Below are 20,640 nucleotides of genomic sequence, written 5' to 3'. Positions count from 1 at the left end.
TGAAGCTACATCCATAAAGCCAGTCAGCAGGGAATCTTTCTCTTTGAGTTCCTCTGAAAGTCGTCGGATGTCTTCCATAAGGTCAGCAATCTTCTTGTTCGCTTTCTTAAGGAGTGAGCAGTCCTCAAGGGGCAGAGTTATCTCGGCTTGCATAGTCACCGGAGCTTTGTTGCGATCAGTAGCGTTGATCGCGTTTTTACGGTCATCTATCTTAAAATCCATGTCGGATGACTAAAATCCTTAACCCACGTAAAACTTAAATAAAGCTAAGTTAAATAAAAGGATATAAAAAATGTAACGAAAAAAGTGGATTAAAACTGGATAAGAGTCCGGTTCAAGACGGAGCTTCCGACAGGTGGCTACAGACGCCAACGCATGCGCAGAGTGCAGATTACGTCAGCAATTACGTCAGAGTTATGTGAGGTTACAAGACGTTCACAAATAGGTAATAACAAAGTGGTTAATTTCTTTAAAAAAATACACAATAGAGATTAAAGAAATCTTTATTTCTTAAAGAAAAGGGGAAGAAGAATATTTACAGACTGACTGAAAAACCTTTGTGGAAACTTCAATTGCTGTATGTTGAAGTTTGTGCATATAATACAAGCATTTCCAACATGGATCCCTCCTCTCTCCCTTTCTCCTTCATTTCACATCTGCTCCTCTCTCTTCTTCTTAAAACCCCAACAATTCTATCTCTTTCGTCTATAATGACTATCTCTGCTTGGCTTCACTTTCACCGAGTCAAATGCCAGAAACAATTGGTTCCAATCACCCTTTCCCATTCAAAGAAATTATTCCATAGGCTGAGAGCGGATGGAGGGGTGGGGAGTGCGAGTGCGAGTGCGAGTGCATGGAAAACCCTAAGCCCTTATAGTCCCAGTGCACTGTGGCTGTGACAGCCAGCTTTACTCTGCTCCGCTCTGCTCCGCTTCACCTGTTATCTGTCCATCACTGTATTGTGTTGTACTGTACTGTGCCCAGAGCTCTCAGCTCAAACACCAGAGTATTAGGCCAGTATATATCAATAACCACCACAACTTAAGAACACATTTTTAGTATGACTACTGCTCTTAAAATATCTAAAAGCTAAGCTCCCCAATAGCCAAAATACAATAGTTATAAACTAGCACAATAAAACTACTGCAAATCTTAGCTCCAGCACAAACAGTGTAGTTGACAACGTACAGTATATTCAACCAATTAATGTGAACTGAATTTCGGTTTAAAGCTATCGGGTAAAGGTCTGCAATGTTTCTGTCTATGCAATGGCCTCTGTATCTCAATAGGCACATAATAAAAATATATTTTTTTCACTTTCCATAAATAAAATTGTCTTGAAATTAACCAGACATACACACTCACATACGCACTTCTACAAATACAGCTTATTCTTTGTACTAAAAAAACACCTCACTCACTAATTCTCTTTCCCTCTCTCCACCCCCCCCACCCCCCCCCCCACACACACACACACGTATAACTTCCCCTGCTCCAGCTGTGTCTTAAGAAGTCAGGGCCAAACCGGTAATCTGACTGGGATAGAAGTTACTGGATCTGTATCCATTACAGGATGTAATACCCCTCAGTCCCAGACTCTCCTCACTTCCCCTTACCTTCCACCTTTTAGAGCTCATTTCAAGATCACTTTTTTTTCCCTCAAACACACAACATAAGAGCTGTGTCATGCATGGCATATTGGGGACTCATGTATATGTCTTTGTCGCTGGACCCCTATATCCTCGACTCCTGCCACCACATTAGCCTTTTGGATCCCGCCCTCACCCATTCAGACACTCCCAGGGGCAAACTGTGGTCTGTGGCCCCAGCTGTGTTAAAGAAAAGATTTCAGGTGTCCCACAGAGAAAATAAAATGGCTTGTATCTAAGATGTGAGTTTACTTCAGGACACCAACAATTTGTTTTCAACAACTGGCAGCAACACCTCACCTCAGTGTTTCTGCTCTACAGCCAGAGGTATCACTTTCCAGCGAGGGAACTCAACACATCCTGTCAGGAAGCTTTGAGACCGAGGAGCAGAAAGCGCTACCAGTTTGCGTACAGTGAGTCAGCTCTCATGCCTTCTGCTGCGCTTTTCTCTAAACTGCTTGTTTATTGAGAAATGTCTCTATTAGCTATTCACAAGGATGATAGTTTAGTAAATGACTTCCTGAGAGCCGAGCACTCCTATGAATCCCCACTGTTTGTGTCTCTGAATGAACTAAACTGAATGCTTTTGAGGTGATGAGATGCTTCATTTTCACTGCAGGTGACAATAAATGCGGCCTGTCTTGTCTGGTACTTGTACAGCCTTATTGATTTTCTCAAAACTAACATCAGACACCAGAGCACTGAGCATCAAGAGTCTACATTTGGTTTCTTTTAGACTATGGGAACACCGTTTTGAGCAAATCTGTTGTTGTGTGAAGTAAACAGCAACTTAGTGAAACCTGAAATCATCAAGCAGGTGTTCAGTAACACACACACACACACACACACACACACACACACACAGAAACAGATAAAGCACACATGATCTTGCCAACAACTTTATGAAAACACAGATCACTGTGAAGTGCGAGTTGAAGAGCACATTCTCAGTGCTTGGAGAACACAGTGTCAAACAACAACATTTGGGAAGGGATTATTTTGGCTGAAAACCGGGAAGGTGTTTTATTCTGTTAAAACAAAACCTGAAATTCTGCAGAGAGCAACAGAGTCTCATTAGCGGGCAGTGACAAAAGCAAAGCAACTGGCAGCGCTTTGACTGTGAAAACTGATACTGCGGTGCTTATTTCCACCAAGGACAATGAAATGTAAGCTATCACACTCACTCCTCACTTCCCAGAACTCACATTGAAGGCTGCAGCCTGGCGTAGGTGGAAGGTCATAGAAAATCTGTGCGTGTGTGTGATTTATAAAGCGTGCATAAGTGTGCACATTCCCCATGCACTCATTTCTCCTTGAAGAATAATGAACACATCGTCCTTTACTGATTTGCTGCAGAGACAATAGTCTATGCTGTAGGGCAAACTGTGACCTTCATGCAGACACAACACTGTAGCAGTCTACTGCCTGTCTAAACCTGTAATGACTCCAGTTCACCTGTGGCTATAGGACCAGGAAACACTAGCTGACTAAGTCTAGACTTCCATTCACTCTACCAATTGTCCATGTGCTGTTTTAGAGTGGGAGAGAGTGGGAAGAAACCACGATAAAACAGTGAGGAATAGGCAGACAGAGGAAGAGAAAGTGAGGTGCATGATCAGGTCTGATAATTAAAAACCTCTCTATCTACCTGCTCCGTCTTTTTTTTTTTACCATACAGTTTTTCAGAAAACAAATATTTGCCAGTTGAGTCACTGCTGAATCTACTGTATTGCCAGGACAATCAATCATCTGTGTGTCAGCCAGTGAATAAAGCTGTTGCTTAGAGGCCTCAAGTGAAATGCTATTTGAATTTGGAACTGTTTCAGCACACCTGATTTGACGCTTTAACGACCAAATAATATATAAGGGTAAAATAAAAATGACACACTCAAGCTGTCTGTTTTCCAAATCTACAATCAGGGCATTTTGCTGAGGCCAAGCTTGGTCAGCTAACTGAAAGCATGCAAGCTAGAAAATGAATGAATTGAGTTTACAGTCTGGGAATCTGGGAGATGTTCTTATCTAGTGAGGCATAGCAATATTATTATAGTTTAAAAATAATCTGGCATTTTTATTTATTAACTTAAACCGACTGGGAAAGGAGAATGCAGCTCCAGCAGCCATTCGGGAAAACAGGGCTAACGCCTGAAGAAAATGGTACACAGATAAATAAATACATGTTTTCAGTGAGTCATCACAGATGTGGTGATTATTAGGAGCAGATTATTTATAGAGTTGAATGATTTTGAAAAAAAAAATGTCATTGCAATTTTTTTTTACAGATATTGCAATTGCGATATGATTTGCGATACAAGGAGGAATGATCATTTTTACATAATTATTCTCATTTTCATTGAAAAACATATTCATTCAAATGAATTATGGTGTGATTTTTGCATGGATCTGTACTAAACAAAGATGTTTTCTTAAATCTCTCGTATAGGATGTGTAGGCCAGGACATATCTGCAGCAATATTTAATTTAAAATGGTATTTTGACACACGTCACCTTCAAAAAAAATTGCGCATCCTGAGATTTGAAAATTGCAGGAGGCCAAATTGTGATTTCAATCAATTTTGATTACTGGTTCAGCCCTAATCATTTGTTTCACTAACCTATAGGTGGCACACTAATGTTACAACGTCATTTAAATGGACTGAAACCTTACATCCCAACACCTGACACCAAATCCAAAACACTGCATTTAAAGAGATGTGATCCATGTCCAATTTGCAGCTATACAAAGTGTAAGGGGAATTTAAAGCATAAAGATAAATGGGGGGAAACAAATATACTTAATGAACTTAATATAAAATGAAAAACCTAGTGAGAATTACTTACTGGAGTGAAAAAAACTAGGTAGAGGTCCAACTTTTGGACCAGATTTTACATGTCTTCTTCTTTGGCAGATGTTCTGCAGCTTCTTAAACAGATTAGTCAGTTTTACCATGAATCTAAAACACCGTTTTTTATGTTTCTGTCCATGTGTGCTCATGTCTGCAGTGCAAATGCTTAAATGTTCATGGCATTCAAAAACACAGTTATTACTTCAAAGGCTTTGCTTTAAATGATAAAACAGCATCTGCGAGCAAAGACAGTAAATCAAACGAAGAGGGTAAGACAGCATGGACTGCAAAGGAAAGCCGACTCAACTGGTGACAATGACAGGAAAGATGGACGAGAAAGAGGGGATGACATGCAGCCAGAGGTCGCAGGACGACCCCAGCACATAGCAAACTGAGTATGAGGTATGAGCCTTTGCTGGCTTAACTTCAGGGCTCCCAGCTGAAACAATCTCCAATGACTTTAAATAGACCAACAATAAAGAGAGAAAAGAATAATATGCACAGACACAATCACTGATACAAATTATCTAATCTGACGTCTAAGCTTGTGTTCTGAATTTAAGAGCAGAAACACAGTTTAATTTTTTTGAATAAATGATTGTGAAAATAATCCACGCTTAAACCTATATGTGGGAAAAACAACAGAAGCAGAGTGTCAAATCGTAATGACACACATCACAGCACTGAACAGACTATTAAATCTGACACGTTCTCTCTCTCTCCAACACCTCGCCAATCACACTTCAGATACCAAACATGGTCACAGACAAAGCGGCTGATGCAGCTAACAGTAACAATGTCAGTCCATGACAAAATATCTCTCTGAATGTCAGAGCAACTATAGAACTTCTAAATTAAAGTGTGAAAACGTGATGAGATAATCAATAACTCACAATACCATATCTTATTTTGTATAGTCAGTAGAAAAGCTTGCATGTTATCTTCAAGAGATTGTTGTTGATTTACCATATAGTTATGATGTGAAAATCTGATAATAGTGGTGTATTTGCTCTTTAATAGTGCGATTGAAATGACCTGTATCAAATTTACTGTTGTCACTCTAACAGAAAGACAAAACACAGAGCTGCACCCACCAAAACTCTATAATTTCACAATTGGAAAATTAAATGAAAAATATTGTAAATGTGAATTTTTTGAGCTGCTGGCTTTGATAAATACTGCTGTGTTTTAACATTAAACATGATGTAAAACAGCCTCTCGCATATCTTATGTTTAGGATCGTGTCTACATCAGTTGCTATGTTTTGGAGCCAACTTCTAAAACTGACTGTCATCACGAGTTGCTTACAAAGTGCAGGCACTGCATAGCAGAGCCCAGATTTAAGCTGCAACTTTTAAAAGTAACACATGTACAAGTAATATTCAAGATGTAAAACACAGAGTAGACAGAACAGAACCACAAATCATGTTTGCAGTAACGAGAAGAGAAGCCAGAACTAAACAACTAAAGTTTGAAAAGAAGATTTTTGCATCAGAGCAACTTCAGAACAGAGCTAAGTTAGAACAGCAACTCTGTTGAGGGCAGTGGCGGGTAGAGAAAAGTTTGCAGTAACTCACCATGTGCTTGTGCGTGAAGAGAGAACAGTCCAAGCAACAGCAGAGGGCTCCGGCTCCAGAGACAGAGAGAGAGACAGCGCTTCAGCCTTTCTCCCTGCACTGGCATGGTAGAGTCTGCCACTCCGCTCCTCTCTTCTCCTCTCTTCAGTACACTCCACCCGACAGGATCCGCCACTCACACACTGTCTCTCCCCCCGAGTGTGTGTATGTATGCGCCAGAGAGAGAGAGAGAGAGCGAGAGGTGGGGGTGGGAGTATTGGGCATGCAAGCTCCTGTATGTGTGTGTGTCCACCGCAACGTGAGAAAGTCCACACCACACAAAACACACCAGCAGCGGCAGCAGCAGTTGCAGTTGATTGTCCTCCGACCCGGTCTGACAGTAGCAGCCCAGCTGAGAGAAAGAGCGAGAGAGAGAGAGGCAAAAAGGGGGAGTTACTTCACTTGCATAGTCGGGAGGCGCACACACACACACACACACACACAGGGAGAGAGGACATGGGTGGAAAGAAAACGGGGGCAGGGAGCAGACAGGAGCAAGATGGGGTTTAGTAAAAAGTAGGAGGAGGAGGATATTGAAAACAAGCAGCAGGATCTGTGGGATTCAATGTCTTTAACAGCTTACAGATAACTGTTTCCACTTTTATTTTCTGCAGGAATCCTTTGAACAAGGTGAAAGTGGAATGAATAGTTGATTAAAGCTATACGTGGACTATAAAGATAGTGTTTGTTGAGCAGTGGCACAATTGAGAAACTTCTCCATTGTAGATAATGGAGTAGCATTTGGAAAACACAACTGATTGACTCCGTATGCAAAATAATGTTTGAAGTCAAACTGTACCAAAGTTTGTCTGACTTGTCCTTCGTAGTCTTCGGTAGGATTACCAATCAAAAGCAATTTTATTACCTGCAACCAAGAGATACTGGTATTTTGAGAAAATACAACAAATTAGTTTGAAAATAAGACATGAACAAAATATCTCTTCACACAGTGGAGTGCTGTTAATAAATCAGGTAACTGGCAAAGACACTCTAAAGGAGCTGTTAAGAGATTACATCACCCTTGCCTGGAGCTTTTATACTGATAAATAAATGGGTTTAGACACTCTAATAGACCATTTCCTTTTCAGAGCTATCCTGTTGCCTATGGGGCATTTACTGTGGACAGAACTGTGTGTGTGTGTGCGCGCGCGCGTGTGTGTGTGTGCTGAGAACACTTTGCTTTTAGCAAAAAGTATTATAGACAAACAACACAAAATGCTGATTTCTAATTTTTAGAGGTTAAATAGATGGGGCAAACAATTATTGTTTTCATGTTAATCCATCTTGTTTGTAGCCGCCGCTGTTCGTTGCACTTCTTTTCTTTCTCACTCTCGTTCATTTTGTTCATTAGTGACAAACAATAGGCGGCCTGGCTCCCTCTCTCCTTGATGAGAGGAAAAATCACTTCATAAATAAATAGTCCTGCCTTATTCTTCTTCTGTCTCGCCTCGTCCCCTCCTCCCTGAAACCCCTTTCCCATACAAACCTTAACGTACAGTAACTGAAGTTCCCATTGATTCTGTCTCGCGAGGAAACCAGATCTGGTGTCAGTTTTCTAAGTAAGATGTCCTGGTGGTTTGTTAGCAGGAGTGAGTGATATTTATAAGAGGTTTTGAAATCACATTTATTCATTTAGCTGATGCTTTTATCCAAAGTGACTTACAATTACTATATATGTCAGAGGTCACACACCTCTGGAGCAACTAGGGGTTAAGCGTCTTGTTCAGGGACACATTGGTGGATGTGTTAAAGTGGGGAGTTGAAGCCCGGTCTCCCACACCAAAGGCATGCATCTTATCCACTGCCCCATCACCACAACAAATTATTATGGTTTTAATTAGCCACCACAGAAACTCGATCTCTTGGAAATGAAAATTAACTTGTAAATATCAAGCACTGTATATCCTTTCTAGAGGTATTTTTGTGATGTGTGAAAATTTGTGACCTTGTAACTTTCTACTTATTCACATTGTAAATTTTTATGTTTCATGTTTATTTTATAATGTCTGCAACCTTGTAAATTGTGCTGCTGCCTGTCTTTGACAGGACACTCTGCAAATTTTAAGTTATAATCCATAATTGACACACTGAAGAAAAACACATAATTTACTCAAAATCTTGTATGACAATAGACTTGACAGCAAAATTCTGTGTCTAGTAGACCTATACTGTGTCTCAGTTCGTACATGCTTTACACTTGCTGCAGTGCATGTGCTCTGAGGAGTATGACAGAATACAGTGCACCATGAGTTTCCGGATGGTGTACTCGAAACAGTCAAAAAGTTGTGTGTAGAAGTATTTTCATTTTTATTGATATTTAATAAAATTGACGTGGGCAAACAAGCTGGCAGATATTTTAGTGACAATAGGGTGACCATTATGGTCAAATGTTGGCAATAAGGACTCACCCAGTTACAATTCACAATTAAAAAATGACATAAGAAATGCATGCACTACGCCAGTAAGTACATAGTGTACACAGTGCACTACATGTTAGTGGAAGTATCTGAATTAAGAACAGCTCTATTGTATAGTCTGTCCCTTTCAACAACGAAAACATTAAACTTCAGAAAAATGTGTCTTTGTAAAGTTGGACTATTGTTATGTGTCTTTACCCCTCTCACTTATCTTTGCCCTCCCAGGTCACACACAGCTATCTCCCTTATTATTACTGTGTCTGTTAAAAGTTTTTGTACCCCATAAATGCAGATGCCCTCCCCTCTCCAATTCTGTCTTTCTCTCCTCCACTCCCTTTCCTACTCCCCTCCTCCAGTGAACCAGAATGTCATTTCAAGCATGTCTAACCACGGGAAGCCTTTTAAAAACTGTGACAGCATTTGCCCCCAATCTCCACTAACCGCGTGTGTGTGTGTGTGTGCGTACGGCGTGCATGCGTAATGAATGTCTGTAGTGATTTGCTGGAAGACAGGATATCATATGCACATTGTTACTTTCAGGTATTGTAGGCTGGTGCCCCCCAAACACACACACACACACACACACACACACACACACTCACAGTTGCTATTCATCCATAGTGTCACCCTCATGCTGGGCCTATGATAAATGGCTGTTACTGTCACAAGTGAGAGATGAGCAGTAAAAGAGAAACAGGAGTAAAGAAAAGGCTGCTGACAGGACAAACAAAAGGAAAGATCAGAGAAGAATGACGGTTGTCTAAGGCGGTTTGAAGGAAAGATTTCTGAAGAATTTGTGTAAATTGGGGATGGTGACATTTTAGGGAGATGTGAAGGGGTTCAGAGAAAGGAGGGAAAAGGAGGACAGAGTGATGGGGAGTAAGGATCAGAGGTGCAAAAGGATGACATTGAAATAAACGGTGCAACAAATTTTTAGTTAAGGTAAAAAATAAGTACTAATTTGCTTGGACATTTTAATCTTTTTTCTTTTTCCTGACTTCATCTGAATGTGTAAAAGGGAGCTTCAATATCATAGCATACAAAAAATGCATCCCCGCCAGCGCTGGGGGTCAATATGCTCTGTTTTCTGCATTCACACTCTTATCATTTTTGACAGGCTATCATAACACGACAACTTCACGTCAGCAGCTTTCAGTGTCAACTCTAATGAAAGTCAAGTTTTGCTTTCAGAATGCTTAAAGCCGTCAAGGGTGAAGACACATAAAAACACATTTACATTCTGATCTCTGAAATTAGGATACAAATCATACACCTAAAACATTTGTTCAAGGGCAGTGGTGGCCTAAATGTTAGAGAAGTGAGCTTAAGAGCGGGGTGGCGTCGGTTAAAACCCCAGCGGAGATTCCTCCAGTGGTGCTGTTCAGTCCCAGGAGATCAGACTTTCATTCTACTGGGCTGCTTCCAGGTATGAATGTGTAACTGTGCAAATGTGGTCAGGGCATCCCTACAAAAGAGAGGCTTTCTCTCAGGGAAACATCCATGAATAAAAGGTTGTAAAACAAAAGATCCCTCTGTCGCTGTCCAGCGAAAACCATGTATCTGCAAACGTGGAAATTTTGAATTTCTTTTTTTTTTTTTAACGCCTGAGTGTTCCTTTGTTGGTTGAGATGTTCAGACATCTTGCTACTGCGTTTGTGAAAAAGTTACACAAAAACATTCTGTGGTTCCAGAGAAATCTGCACCAGGTCTAACAAACTGCCTCAAGTGACATCAATTGATCGCTGGTTGAGACTAGAGACTCATTATCCGTTAATAGCATAACAAGTTAAAGCAAAGTGTGTAATAAAAAAAAGAATGCATGTCTTTTTTTTCTGCATCTATTTTTATACTTTTCTTTTCATACTTTTCTGTACAACATAAGCGCAGCAATCTTATAGGAATGCAATGGTAAATCGGTATAGTACTCTTGGTAGTACATTCCCAGGGATGGTTTTCACAGGACAGTGACATTTTTAAATATGATATACTAAGGACTTTTCCTTCTGTCAAATGAAAGCCCAGTTCCTCCAAAAGTCAGCTATTTAAAATGTAACAAATAAAAAGCACACTTTCACACCATTGTGTTTTTTGACTGCACAGAAGTTCTTTGTGGTTACATGGACTCAACATTCTCAAAAAACATACAAATGGACTTGGCATACTTGTGGCTTCACATACAGACATTTGTTATTCAAATAAATAATCTCCGCTTTGGGATTTCCAACTGCGCCAGAGGACCACCTTACCTTTTCCTGGTTCACTTTTAGAAGAATTTATCCCTTTATTTGGTGTGTGAGCTGACTAACAGACAGGGGATTAAGTACATTTTAGAGAAACACCTCTGTGGCACAGCAGCACATCTGCTAATACCCATCCATTCACTTCAGCATGTCTTTAAACTAACAAGCAGTTTAACATAATCTGTTTTAAACCCGTCCATTCATTCCTATTCACTGCTGCATTTACATAGCAATCCTTTCTGCCTGAATGGTCTGTGGTGAGAGAGAGACACAAAAGGAAGACTGAGAGAACATATTCATGGTTGTAGATGCCGGAGAGTTGTGTGTGAGAGTATAGTTCCTCTTCCTATTTCGCTCCCATTTGTATTCTCAACTTTTCTGGCTCAGGGAGCCATAGACAGTGTAGAAGAAGTATCGTTTTGATTTGGTCCAGAAGTAGCCAAATATGAACCAAAAAACCTAGAATACACTTTGTCAAATAGACTGCAAATATCAGTTTTGTCCTCCAAAAAATGTATATAGTGGAAAGTTGTTTGGAAGGAGCTTCAAGGAGTTGGAGTAAAAGATTTATTGATGGGAGGCAAGTACATGAAAAACAAAGGAATTTGTAAGGGATGGAGTGAAGGAGAAAAAGCATTTGATGATTAAGGATGGATTAAAAGGGCTGCATATGAAAAGTGTTAAATCTTTTCACCTCGCATTTCAAACAACAATTTCAGCATAGAGTCCCACTGAAACTTTCAGATCCTCCTGTCACAAACACACCCACCATGTCTCATCGTCCAACAACCCAACCCCACTTTATGAGAGAAATGAGGAAAGCAAGGGATAACACATAGAGTGAGTAGAGGCATGATGATGAAGCGACAAAGAAGTACTCTGTCAGGTCCACTTCTGACCCCAACACTGCTTTGTTCTTGATTGACCTTTCACCTTTGGAAAAAATCCCTTCTCGTCACTGCTAGAGAATCTTTTTCTCACGGACAAGTCATGATGAAAGCCAGCAGTGAAAACAGAAGTCAAAAGATGAATCATAAAAACACTTGAAGAAAAGAAGGAACGAGCAGTTACAAGAAAGAAGTGGACAAAATGGTATCATAAGTATGTACTCCCTCTCTTCTCTTTCTCCCTAGCAACAAAACTGGACTAGTTACTATCCTTTTCCACAGAGTTTCAAATTCAAGCAAATATAATATAAAGTAAGTAATACATTTCCTGCATTATAAAATGACTGCACAAACAGTTTTATATCTGTAATGTGACGCCGGGGCGGAGCTAGACTCTCAGCATAGCGGGGCCAGAGCTTAATCACAGGGCACACCTGCTACTAAGTCATTTATACCAAGTTTACATGACCTCGGACTCAGTCCAAAAGTTCCATCTGCGCCGTTGCTGCCGGAGCTGATCGCGGCCATTTTATTCCATGCTTGTGCTCACACCTGAAGTGCTGCAGCGCGTCCCAGAAGTATCTGCGCAGCTACGGAGAGAATACGCAGCAAGTCTATTTTTTGACGAAAGCCGCCTCAAGCAGCACAGAGCAGATGAACCGGGCAGGAAGTCAAAAACAGCATAGAATTCATAGAAAAATACCCTTTGCAGACTCACGATCATATATCAACAAGAAACCGACAAAACAAGAAACAATGTAACAATGTAGCCTACTCACCATGGTAGAAGCACAAAAATCTAGGACTGAACTGAACAAATCAACACAATCTGAAATGTTCTTATGCTTTTTGGCTTTTTCCCTCTCCTTTAATGAGTTATATATCTTTTTGTGCATGTATTAGGTTTCCAAAGTGAAAAAGTCCACCCCAAAGAGAGTTCCCATTTCCCACAAAAAACTCTGCTCTGAACTGCTTGAAGTCCAGCCGTTTCCCTTTCATCCCTGTGACGTCACAGGGATGAAATCTGATCATAGATCAGTCAAACATTCAATTAGTGTAATTTAAAATTCAAAAGGGAATCCAGCACAATAAAATATTTAAGGAACTCACTGTACTTTCTCTCACTCACATCGGTGTGGCCTCTAAACACAGAAAGATAAAGATATTTCTTCTTTTTTTTCCATTTCCCTTCTTTGTTTCATTCTCTATTGCTTAGAAACATTCACACATATATAAATACACATATAAACATACACCACCACTTAAAGATGGGTTATAAACATCTCTTTGGGATTTGTAACAAAGAAAGCTTTCTTTGCCAATGAAACATGAGCAGAGGTAACAAAAGTAACGAACTGCAATTACTTTACTCAACTTACTGTAAGAAGAAGAAGATGAAGATGAAGAAGATATACTTTATTTAATCCCGCGAGGGGAAACTCAATGTTTTCACTCTGTTAGTATTTTTTACACACCGGTCCGAAGGACACACACATGCACACAAACAGGACCTATAGCAACACACAGAGAGATGGCTCAAGGAGGCTACCAGTCCACGCTCCGCAACTCTAGTCTGAGCTGGAACCCCGGCAACCCTCCAGTTCCCAGCCTAATCCTTACGGACTGAGCTACTGCCGTGCCTAATTGAGTAGTTGTACTTTTTAAAGTATTTCTTGTAAATCTGTAATTTTACTTTTACTTAAGTACGTTTTGTTTTAAGTATTGTACTTCGTTACATTTTCAATCACCTCCGTTACTGAGTTAAAAAAAACAGTGCAAGGAAAAACTCGCAACCACTTTGGCTTCAAGTGCAAGAGAACAACAGCTTTATCATGCAGTGTAAAGCTTGATTTACACTCCTGCGTAGGGTCTACGTGCGTAGCTACGCCGTAGGCTACGCATGTAGCCATGCATTTATACTTGTGCGTCTGTGTCATTCTGCGATTTCACCCCCAAACGCTAGTCGGCAGTAGCGCTACAGCGCGATGTGTAGTTACATTTTTGAGGAGGTGCACGTCAGGCTACGGCGGAGGAGACGGCATAGGGTAGGGGGCTACGCAGAGGCTACGCCGTCGATTTGACGCAGAAGTATAAATTGCACTTAAGCTGTGAAAAAATGCTGTATTAAGTTACTATTAATGCTAAATGAACATTTCCTGCTGCTGCAGCTTCACATTGAAAGCATTTAACTGGCGAAACACAATTTGACTTTTATTTTGAAGCAGTCACACAACAAGACAACCTTTATTTTCCACAGTTTTCTGACAGTGGACCAGTTCGAAATATGGCAATGAGTAACAGTCAGGAGCACACACAGTGAGCTGTTAGATAAAGAGCTGCAGGCGACAGGCTGCACACCTCCACCTTCTCAGCCAGGTAACCAACTCCTTTCACTTTCGCTGTTGGCAGACTTATGTCGTGTGCCGCATAAAGTCAGATCATGACTGCTCACACAATGATGGAAAAGACCACTGCCCGACAATAGATTGTTTAGCTGCCCAAGACTTCTGTGCCCTGTGGTATTAAAAGGTATCTGTTGTTACCACCAATAACTACAGGTGTCTCATGCACAATAACGGTGCAGCTACATAATTACGTCAAAACCAGTTGATTAATATATCATGCCAATCAGGGTTACATTTACAATTACAGACTTTAACCATCGCTCCTGAGCATACTGCCTCCTCGCCTAAACTGTTATTTTGAGTTGGTTGGATGGTTGTTGTGCTTTCGGATGCACCAATCGAGGAGGAGACAAGTCTGGGCTGTGTTAGGTGAGGGACTCCCCTCATGGTAAACGTAAACATACCGCAGTCGAGTGGCGGCAGGGACCTGTTTGAATATAAATAGGGATATGACTTCATATACAGTGCAGTGTTACCCGATTTCCCAGTCCAGTGCAGCCTGCCAGAGACTAATCTGTTCCGCCACAGTTTCCAAATGAAGCCAAAACATTCACGACTCCCGTCGTAAGCCGCGGGGGCTCGGGGGCTCGGGGGCCCGTGGACGATAAACAACGAGTTTTAAATGAAAGGGGCTTGCGTTTACGGAGATCTGAAATTAATGTATGTGTATGGCAGTGTCATTTGATTTCCAATTGACTGCGCCACCTGGAGGCCGATTGATGCCAAATTTCACACAGGCTATGGGCATATTTGGGTGAACATTGGTGCCTGTAGTAAGGGGACCATGCTGAACAATTCAGTTCTGGTTTCGTGTCAATGTGACTTGTGGTTATAGAGGAATAATTCTTTGGGATTCAATAGCGCCACCTAGGGGCGAGTTGCACCAAATTTTGCACCCGCCCTCAGGGGGGCGTCCCACATTAACGCTCGAAATTTGGTGTCGATTGGCCATTCCAAAAGGAAGATATGACATAATTTCCTGTTAGTAGCGTTTTTCGCAAACATTTGTTAGCATATAATTGCGACATTTTTTGTCGGATCAAAATTTCCTCTACAAACTTTCATCAGCTTGGTCCAGAGATATCCGTGCCAAGTTTGGTGTCGATCGGACTTGCAGCTTTGGAGGAGTTAATTAAAATAGGTTTTGAAGTTTTCGCGATGTAGCGGAAAAAAAATCTAGGCGGAAATGGGCGTGACCTATACCACGAGATTCAGCTCGATCCCCCAAATGCGTGGATATAAGGTTTTTGATATCCGCCTTTGTGAGCGGGAGTTCCAAGCCCAAACGCATTGACCTTGCTTATAGCGCCACCTAGAGGTGGAAGTGTGCAAATTTTTGTACCTGCGGTCGCTGCAGTGACCTGGACCTACCTTATGAGTTTCGTGTCTGTAGCACTTACGTCTGGGCCGCAGTATCAGTTTTATTCACGGAAGAATAATAATAATAAAAATCTTTATTTGTAGAGCACTTTTCAAAAACAAGTTACAAAGTGCTTTAACAAGTGTAAAGACAAATACACCCAAAAGACAATAATACAAAAACAATACAAGATAAAAGCAAGAAAACATTGAAAAGACTAAAATACACGTTTAAGATAAATATAAAATTAGTAAAATAGAATAAAATAAAAGGGATAAAATAAAGTCAAATAAGATCGGGAAAGGCACTCCTATAAAAGTATGTTTTAAGAAGGCACTTAAAAGAGTTCACTGACTCAGCTGACCTGATTTCCTCGGGCAGGCTGTTCCAGAGCCTCGGGGCCCTGACAGCAAACCCTCTGTCCCCTTTAGTTTTCATTCGAGACTCTGGAACAGACAACAGACCTCTGCCCGAGGATCTCAAGGTACGTGCTGGTGTGTATGGGACTAAAAGTTCAGAAATATAACAAGGCGAGAGGCCATGAAGAGCTTTAAAAGTGATCAATAGAATTTTAAAGTCAATTCTAAAACATACTGGGAGCCAGTGTAATTAAGCTAAAATAGGAGTAATGTGGTCATATTTCTTTGTTCTGGTTAAAAGCCTGGCAGCTGAGTTCTGGACAGTCTGGAGTCGATCAATAGATTTTTGGGTTAAACAGGTGAAAAGGCTGTTGCAATAATCCAGGCGTGATGAGATGAAGGCGTGTAAAATGGTCTCGGTGTCCTTAAAAGTTAACATAGATTGAATTTTTGCTATATTTCTAAGTTGATAAAAACATGATTGAACAAGTTTTGTGGTGTGCTGCTCGAAATTTAAATTACTATCAAACCAAACACCAAGGTTCTTTGCCACAGGCTTAATGTGATTTACTAGGGAACCAGCAGATGGCAGTATTATTTTTTGCCATCTGTTGGGACCCAATGACCAGGATTTCTGTTTTGTCTGAGTTCAGTTGGAGGAAATTATTTGACATCCATTTTTTAACTTCACAAAGGCAGTTGTTAAGTGAACTCAGCATTACAGGGTCTGTGGATCTGACGGGCAAGTATATTTGTGGGTCATCATCAGCATAAATATGAAAAGAAATGCCATGTTTATGGATAATATGTCCAAGGGGAAGCAGATACAAGGAAAACAAAATGGGTCCTAAGACCGACCCCTGAGGCACACCATAGTTGTTTACAGACACGCAAAACTTACTATTTGACAGGTAGGATGAAAACCATTCTAGGGCAGTACCAGAGATCCCCACCCAGTGCCTCAGTCTGTCTAACATGATGTTATGATCAATGATGTCAAAAGCAGCGCTAAGGTCCAGGAGTACCAGGACTGAGCACATGCCTTCATCAGCAGACATTAAAAGGTCATTGGTGACTTTAAGCAGGGCAGTCTCAGTGCTGTGGTACTTCCTGAAACCAGATTGAAACTTTTCAAATATTTTATTATTTTCCAGTACAGTGAGCATCTGTTTGGACACAATACTTTCTAGAATCTTTGCAATAAAAGGCAGTTTTGAAATTGGTCTAAAATTATGTGGGAGGGAGGGATCTAAACCAGGTTTCTTTAAAAGTGGGTTCACGCAAGCCGTTTTAAAATAATCAGGGACACAACCAGTAGATAGGGAGCTGTTGAAAACAGAGATCAAATGGGGCCCAACAGAATCTATTACTTTCAGTAAAAATTTTGTAGGTATTACATCAAGTGGGCTGGAGGACACTCTCATTTGTGATACTGTTTTTAAAAGCTCAGACAAGTCGATGGGATAAAACTGGTTCAAACTCTCTTGTTGCTGGGTTGTGTTTATGTGTAGTAATGAGTTCAGAAAAATAGTGTGATAGATTAGAGTTTATTACGTTGTTTACATACACAGTAACCGAGGTCAAGCTGTTTTGATAAACAAGATAATTTCTGGAATGATGTGTGGCAGCACACAGGTTGATAGGGACTGGAATATCTATCGAAAATAAAGAATTTTATGTTAGCTGTTTTTGACCTAGAGCACCTTGACACAAACTGTTATTTAAGATTTAGTTTAGCGATTTCTCTGTTGGCCCCAAAACATCACTTTACATTATCTAGATGATGCCTCCCTATAAGCGGACGGAAATCTTTAAGACCAAATAGCGAGTTCAGTTGCCTTTTACCTTGAACTTTTAGATATCCTATGACCTGAAAGAGACATTTCCATAGGCATATTATCATGCCACTTTTTCCATACCAGTTTGCATTCTGTTTGCTCCTGGACTCTGTTGGGAATCAAGAAATTACAACACTGAAATACATGCAGACTTTTGGCTTGAGATGCTGAGCTCCACCATTTCTCTGAAAGTGTTGGAAAGTTTTATCATTAAAGTCATTTTAACGTCACATGTTCCCTAAGGCTTACGGTTATGGCCAGCTACAATCTCACTATAACAACTAGGTTAAAAATGACATGCAATTAATGTGGGGCAAAAACTGCAGTTTTACCATTAGTGAGTATAACTGTGACATTATATGATTTACACCTAACCTGGTGCATGTGTAACTATTTAGTTGTAACTTAGAGTTACGTTGTATCTTATCTCCGTGGAGAAACTGCTTTTATTTTAGTAATGCATAAATCACAACTTAGTAATAATTTACGTTATAACTAGGCTACCTTTGACCTTACACACAGTTGGTGCAACAGGCTGCTAGCGTTTAGATTCATTTAAATTTAGAATGCGTGTTAAATGTTGTGAATCCCAGACTCTGCCATGGGCCTCTTGAGTATCGAGTCATATCTGTGTCAAAATATGTTCTAGAGCATCCCAGGAGCAGAGCCAGACCACAAAAGACACAAATGCGTGTTTATTGTTGTTATAAACGGTTTACACCTTGATGAGACCATCTTGACTAGATTCATATCATGGAAATGCAGTGTCACTCAGCTGTTCTGATACAAAGCATGCATATTAAACAGTGGTATAACTAAAAGCTCCACTGAACACACACACACACACACACACACACACACACACACACAAATATTACGACTTACACACACAATCATTGCCATGCAGGACTAATAGCAACCGACAATGATTGATTGGGTTGAATGATAAGTGATCAAACTCTGACGTCCGACACTAAGAATGAGAACATATCCGTGTGTAGGCGAGTGCCTTGCTCTGTGCTTTTGGGAAAGGAGAGATTGTTAATGTGTGTGTATGGTTTTTTGTATGTTTGTGTGCAGAGGGAGGGGTGATGGTGTTAACATTACTGCTGCCATGTGTTTATTTCCCAGAGTTCTGGTCTGTGGCGTCTCAATCATCTCCACAGGCTTAAACATTCACTTTCCATCCATTTACAGCCTGTATGTATGCATGTGTATGCAGGTACTGTATGTGTGTGTGGGGGTGTGGATATTAATATATTTCCCACTAATGTGTGGAATGTGGACATTAGTGTGTATTTGCGCATGACAACCATGACAAGAACCCATCTCTACATGTATCAGTGTGTGTGTGTGTGTGAGTCCCTGCTTTGTGTGTGAGAGTGTTTGTGTAAGTGTGTTTACAGTTGTATGCGTCCCACTGTCTCCTCCGTGTGATTAGCTTCCCATTAACAAAGTCACATATCACCCATCAGTGGCTCCATGCCTCCTCTGTACTATCTCAGCGGACAAACATGCTGTCAGCTAGACCCGTTTACGCACACACGCACACACACACACACATCCAACGTCCACACCCATCTGAACAGCCATTAGGTACCTATCATAGCATATGATGATTGTCTGTATTGCACAACCATTTGGTTAAAAGTGGGCATCCAGACATCCACAAACGACCCTAAATTACAGCCTGAAATTAGTAATTTTTCACTGCCACATTTAAAGTAGCTGATTCATTCAATCGCTTTCGTTTCCCGAAATTAAGTAATACACATAATGATAGCACCTTGGGGAAGGTGTATGTGGTTAATTTATGTGGTTAATTTAGTAATAGTTTAAAGGGGCCATGTGTAGTTCTCAGTGGCCTCTAACGGTGAGGTTTCAGATCACTATGTTTCCAAGCGTGTGGTCCTGCGCGTTTATGAACTAATGACTGAGCACTCGGCATCATATATTATTATATTATATATATATATTATTATAACGCTGTACTGACTGCATTTAGCCTACGTTACAGTGACTGACTGAAGCTGTGTACCTAAGTAAAATGACAATAAATCTAAATTGAACATTACAAAGCAAACAACGCTAATCTAGCTGACTGCTGGCATGCATTGCATCACTATTGGCTAGTATATATATTGGACCATTTACATAATTTTTTGCAGGCTAAAATCAACACTCAACACATAATAGCGGTACCAGCGTTAGCTGGTGAAGTAATGTAGCAGGCCATACAGCGACAGTATTTTGCATTGGATAATGTTAACAACGGGTCGGGGTTAGCCGTCAGGCTTATCTAACTTGAGCCAACTAAAACACAAAATAGAGTTCAGACAGAATCAGTAGGCACAAGGTTTGGGAGTGCACATTAACATCACAGCCTGCATAAACCAATGCCGAAAATCTGACCTAATTTCTTCATATAGGAAGCAGCATACAGGCCGTTAGAAGGAACTGAGAAAGCTGTCCAATAGTACATATTTATAATAATAATAATAATAATAATCCTTATTTGTAGAGCACTTTTCAAAAACAAGTTACAAAGTGCTTTAACAAGTGTAAAGAATAATACAAAAAAAGATAAGAGCATGAAAATTTAATATAAAATTAGTAAAATACAATAAAATAAAAGGGATAAAATAAAGTCAAATAAGATCGGGAAAAGCTCTCCTATAAAAGTATGTTTTAAGAAGGGACTTAAAAGAGTTCACTGACTCAGCTGACCTGATTTCCTCAGGCAGGCTGTTCCAGAGCCTCGGGGCCCTGACAGCAAACGCTCTGTCCCCTTTAGTTTTCAGTCGAGACTCTGGAACAGACAACAGACCTCTGCCCGAGGATCTCAAGGTACGTGCTGGTGTGTATGGGACTAAAAGTTCAGAAATATAACAAGGCGAGAGGCCATGAAGAGCTTTAAAAGTGATCAATAGAATTTTAAAGTCAATTCTAAAACACACTGGGAGCCAGTGTAATGAAGCTAAAATAGGAGTAATGTGGTCATATTTCTTTGTTCTGGTTAAAAG

General features: G+C 40.5%; 1 protein-coding gene across 1 annotated transcript in view; it reads right to left on the bottom strand.

Annotated features, from left to right (window-relative positions):
• bmpr1ba (bone morphogenetic protein receptor, type IBa) overlaps positions 1-20,640 on the bottom strand; it is an 83,502-nt gene that overhangs the window by 19,039 nt on the left and 43,823 nt on the right. Inside the window, exon 3 of the mRNA XM_046033837.1 lies at positions 6,073-6,463. Coding sequence (XP_045889793.1) covers positions 6,073-6,178 — 106 coding nt within the window. The 5' untranslated portion in view covers positions 6,179-6,463. The remainder of the gene's footprint in view (positions 1-6,072; positions 6,464-20,640) is intronic.

The sequence above is a fragment of the Micropterus dolomieu genome, linkage group LG21 (genome assembly GCF_021292245.1).
Source record: "Micropterus dolomieu isolate WLL.071019.BEF.003 ecotype Adirondacks linkage group LG21, ASM2129224v1, whole genome shotgun sequence".
Taxonomy (NCBI): Eukaryota; Metazoa; Chordata; class Actinopteri; order Centrarchiformes; family Centrarchidae; genus Micropterus; species Micropterus dolomieu.
Note: the sequence above shows the minus strand (reverse complement) of the source record. Positions and strands in the feature narration are given on the sequence as shown.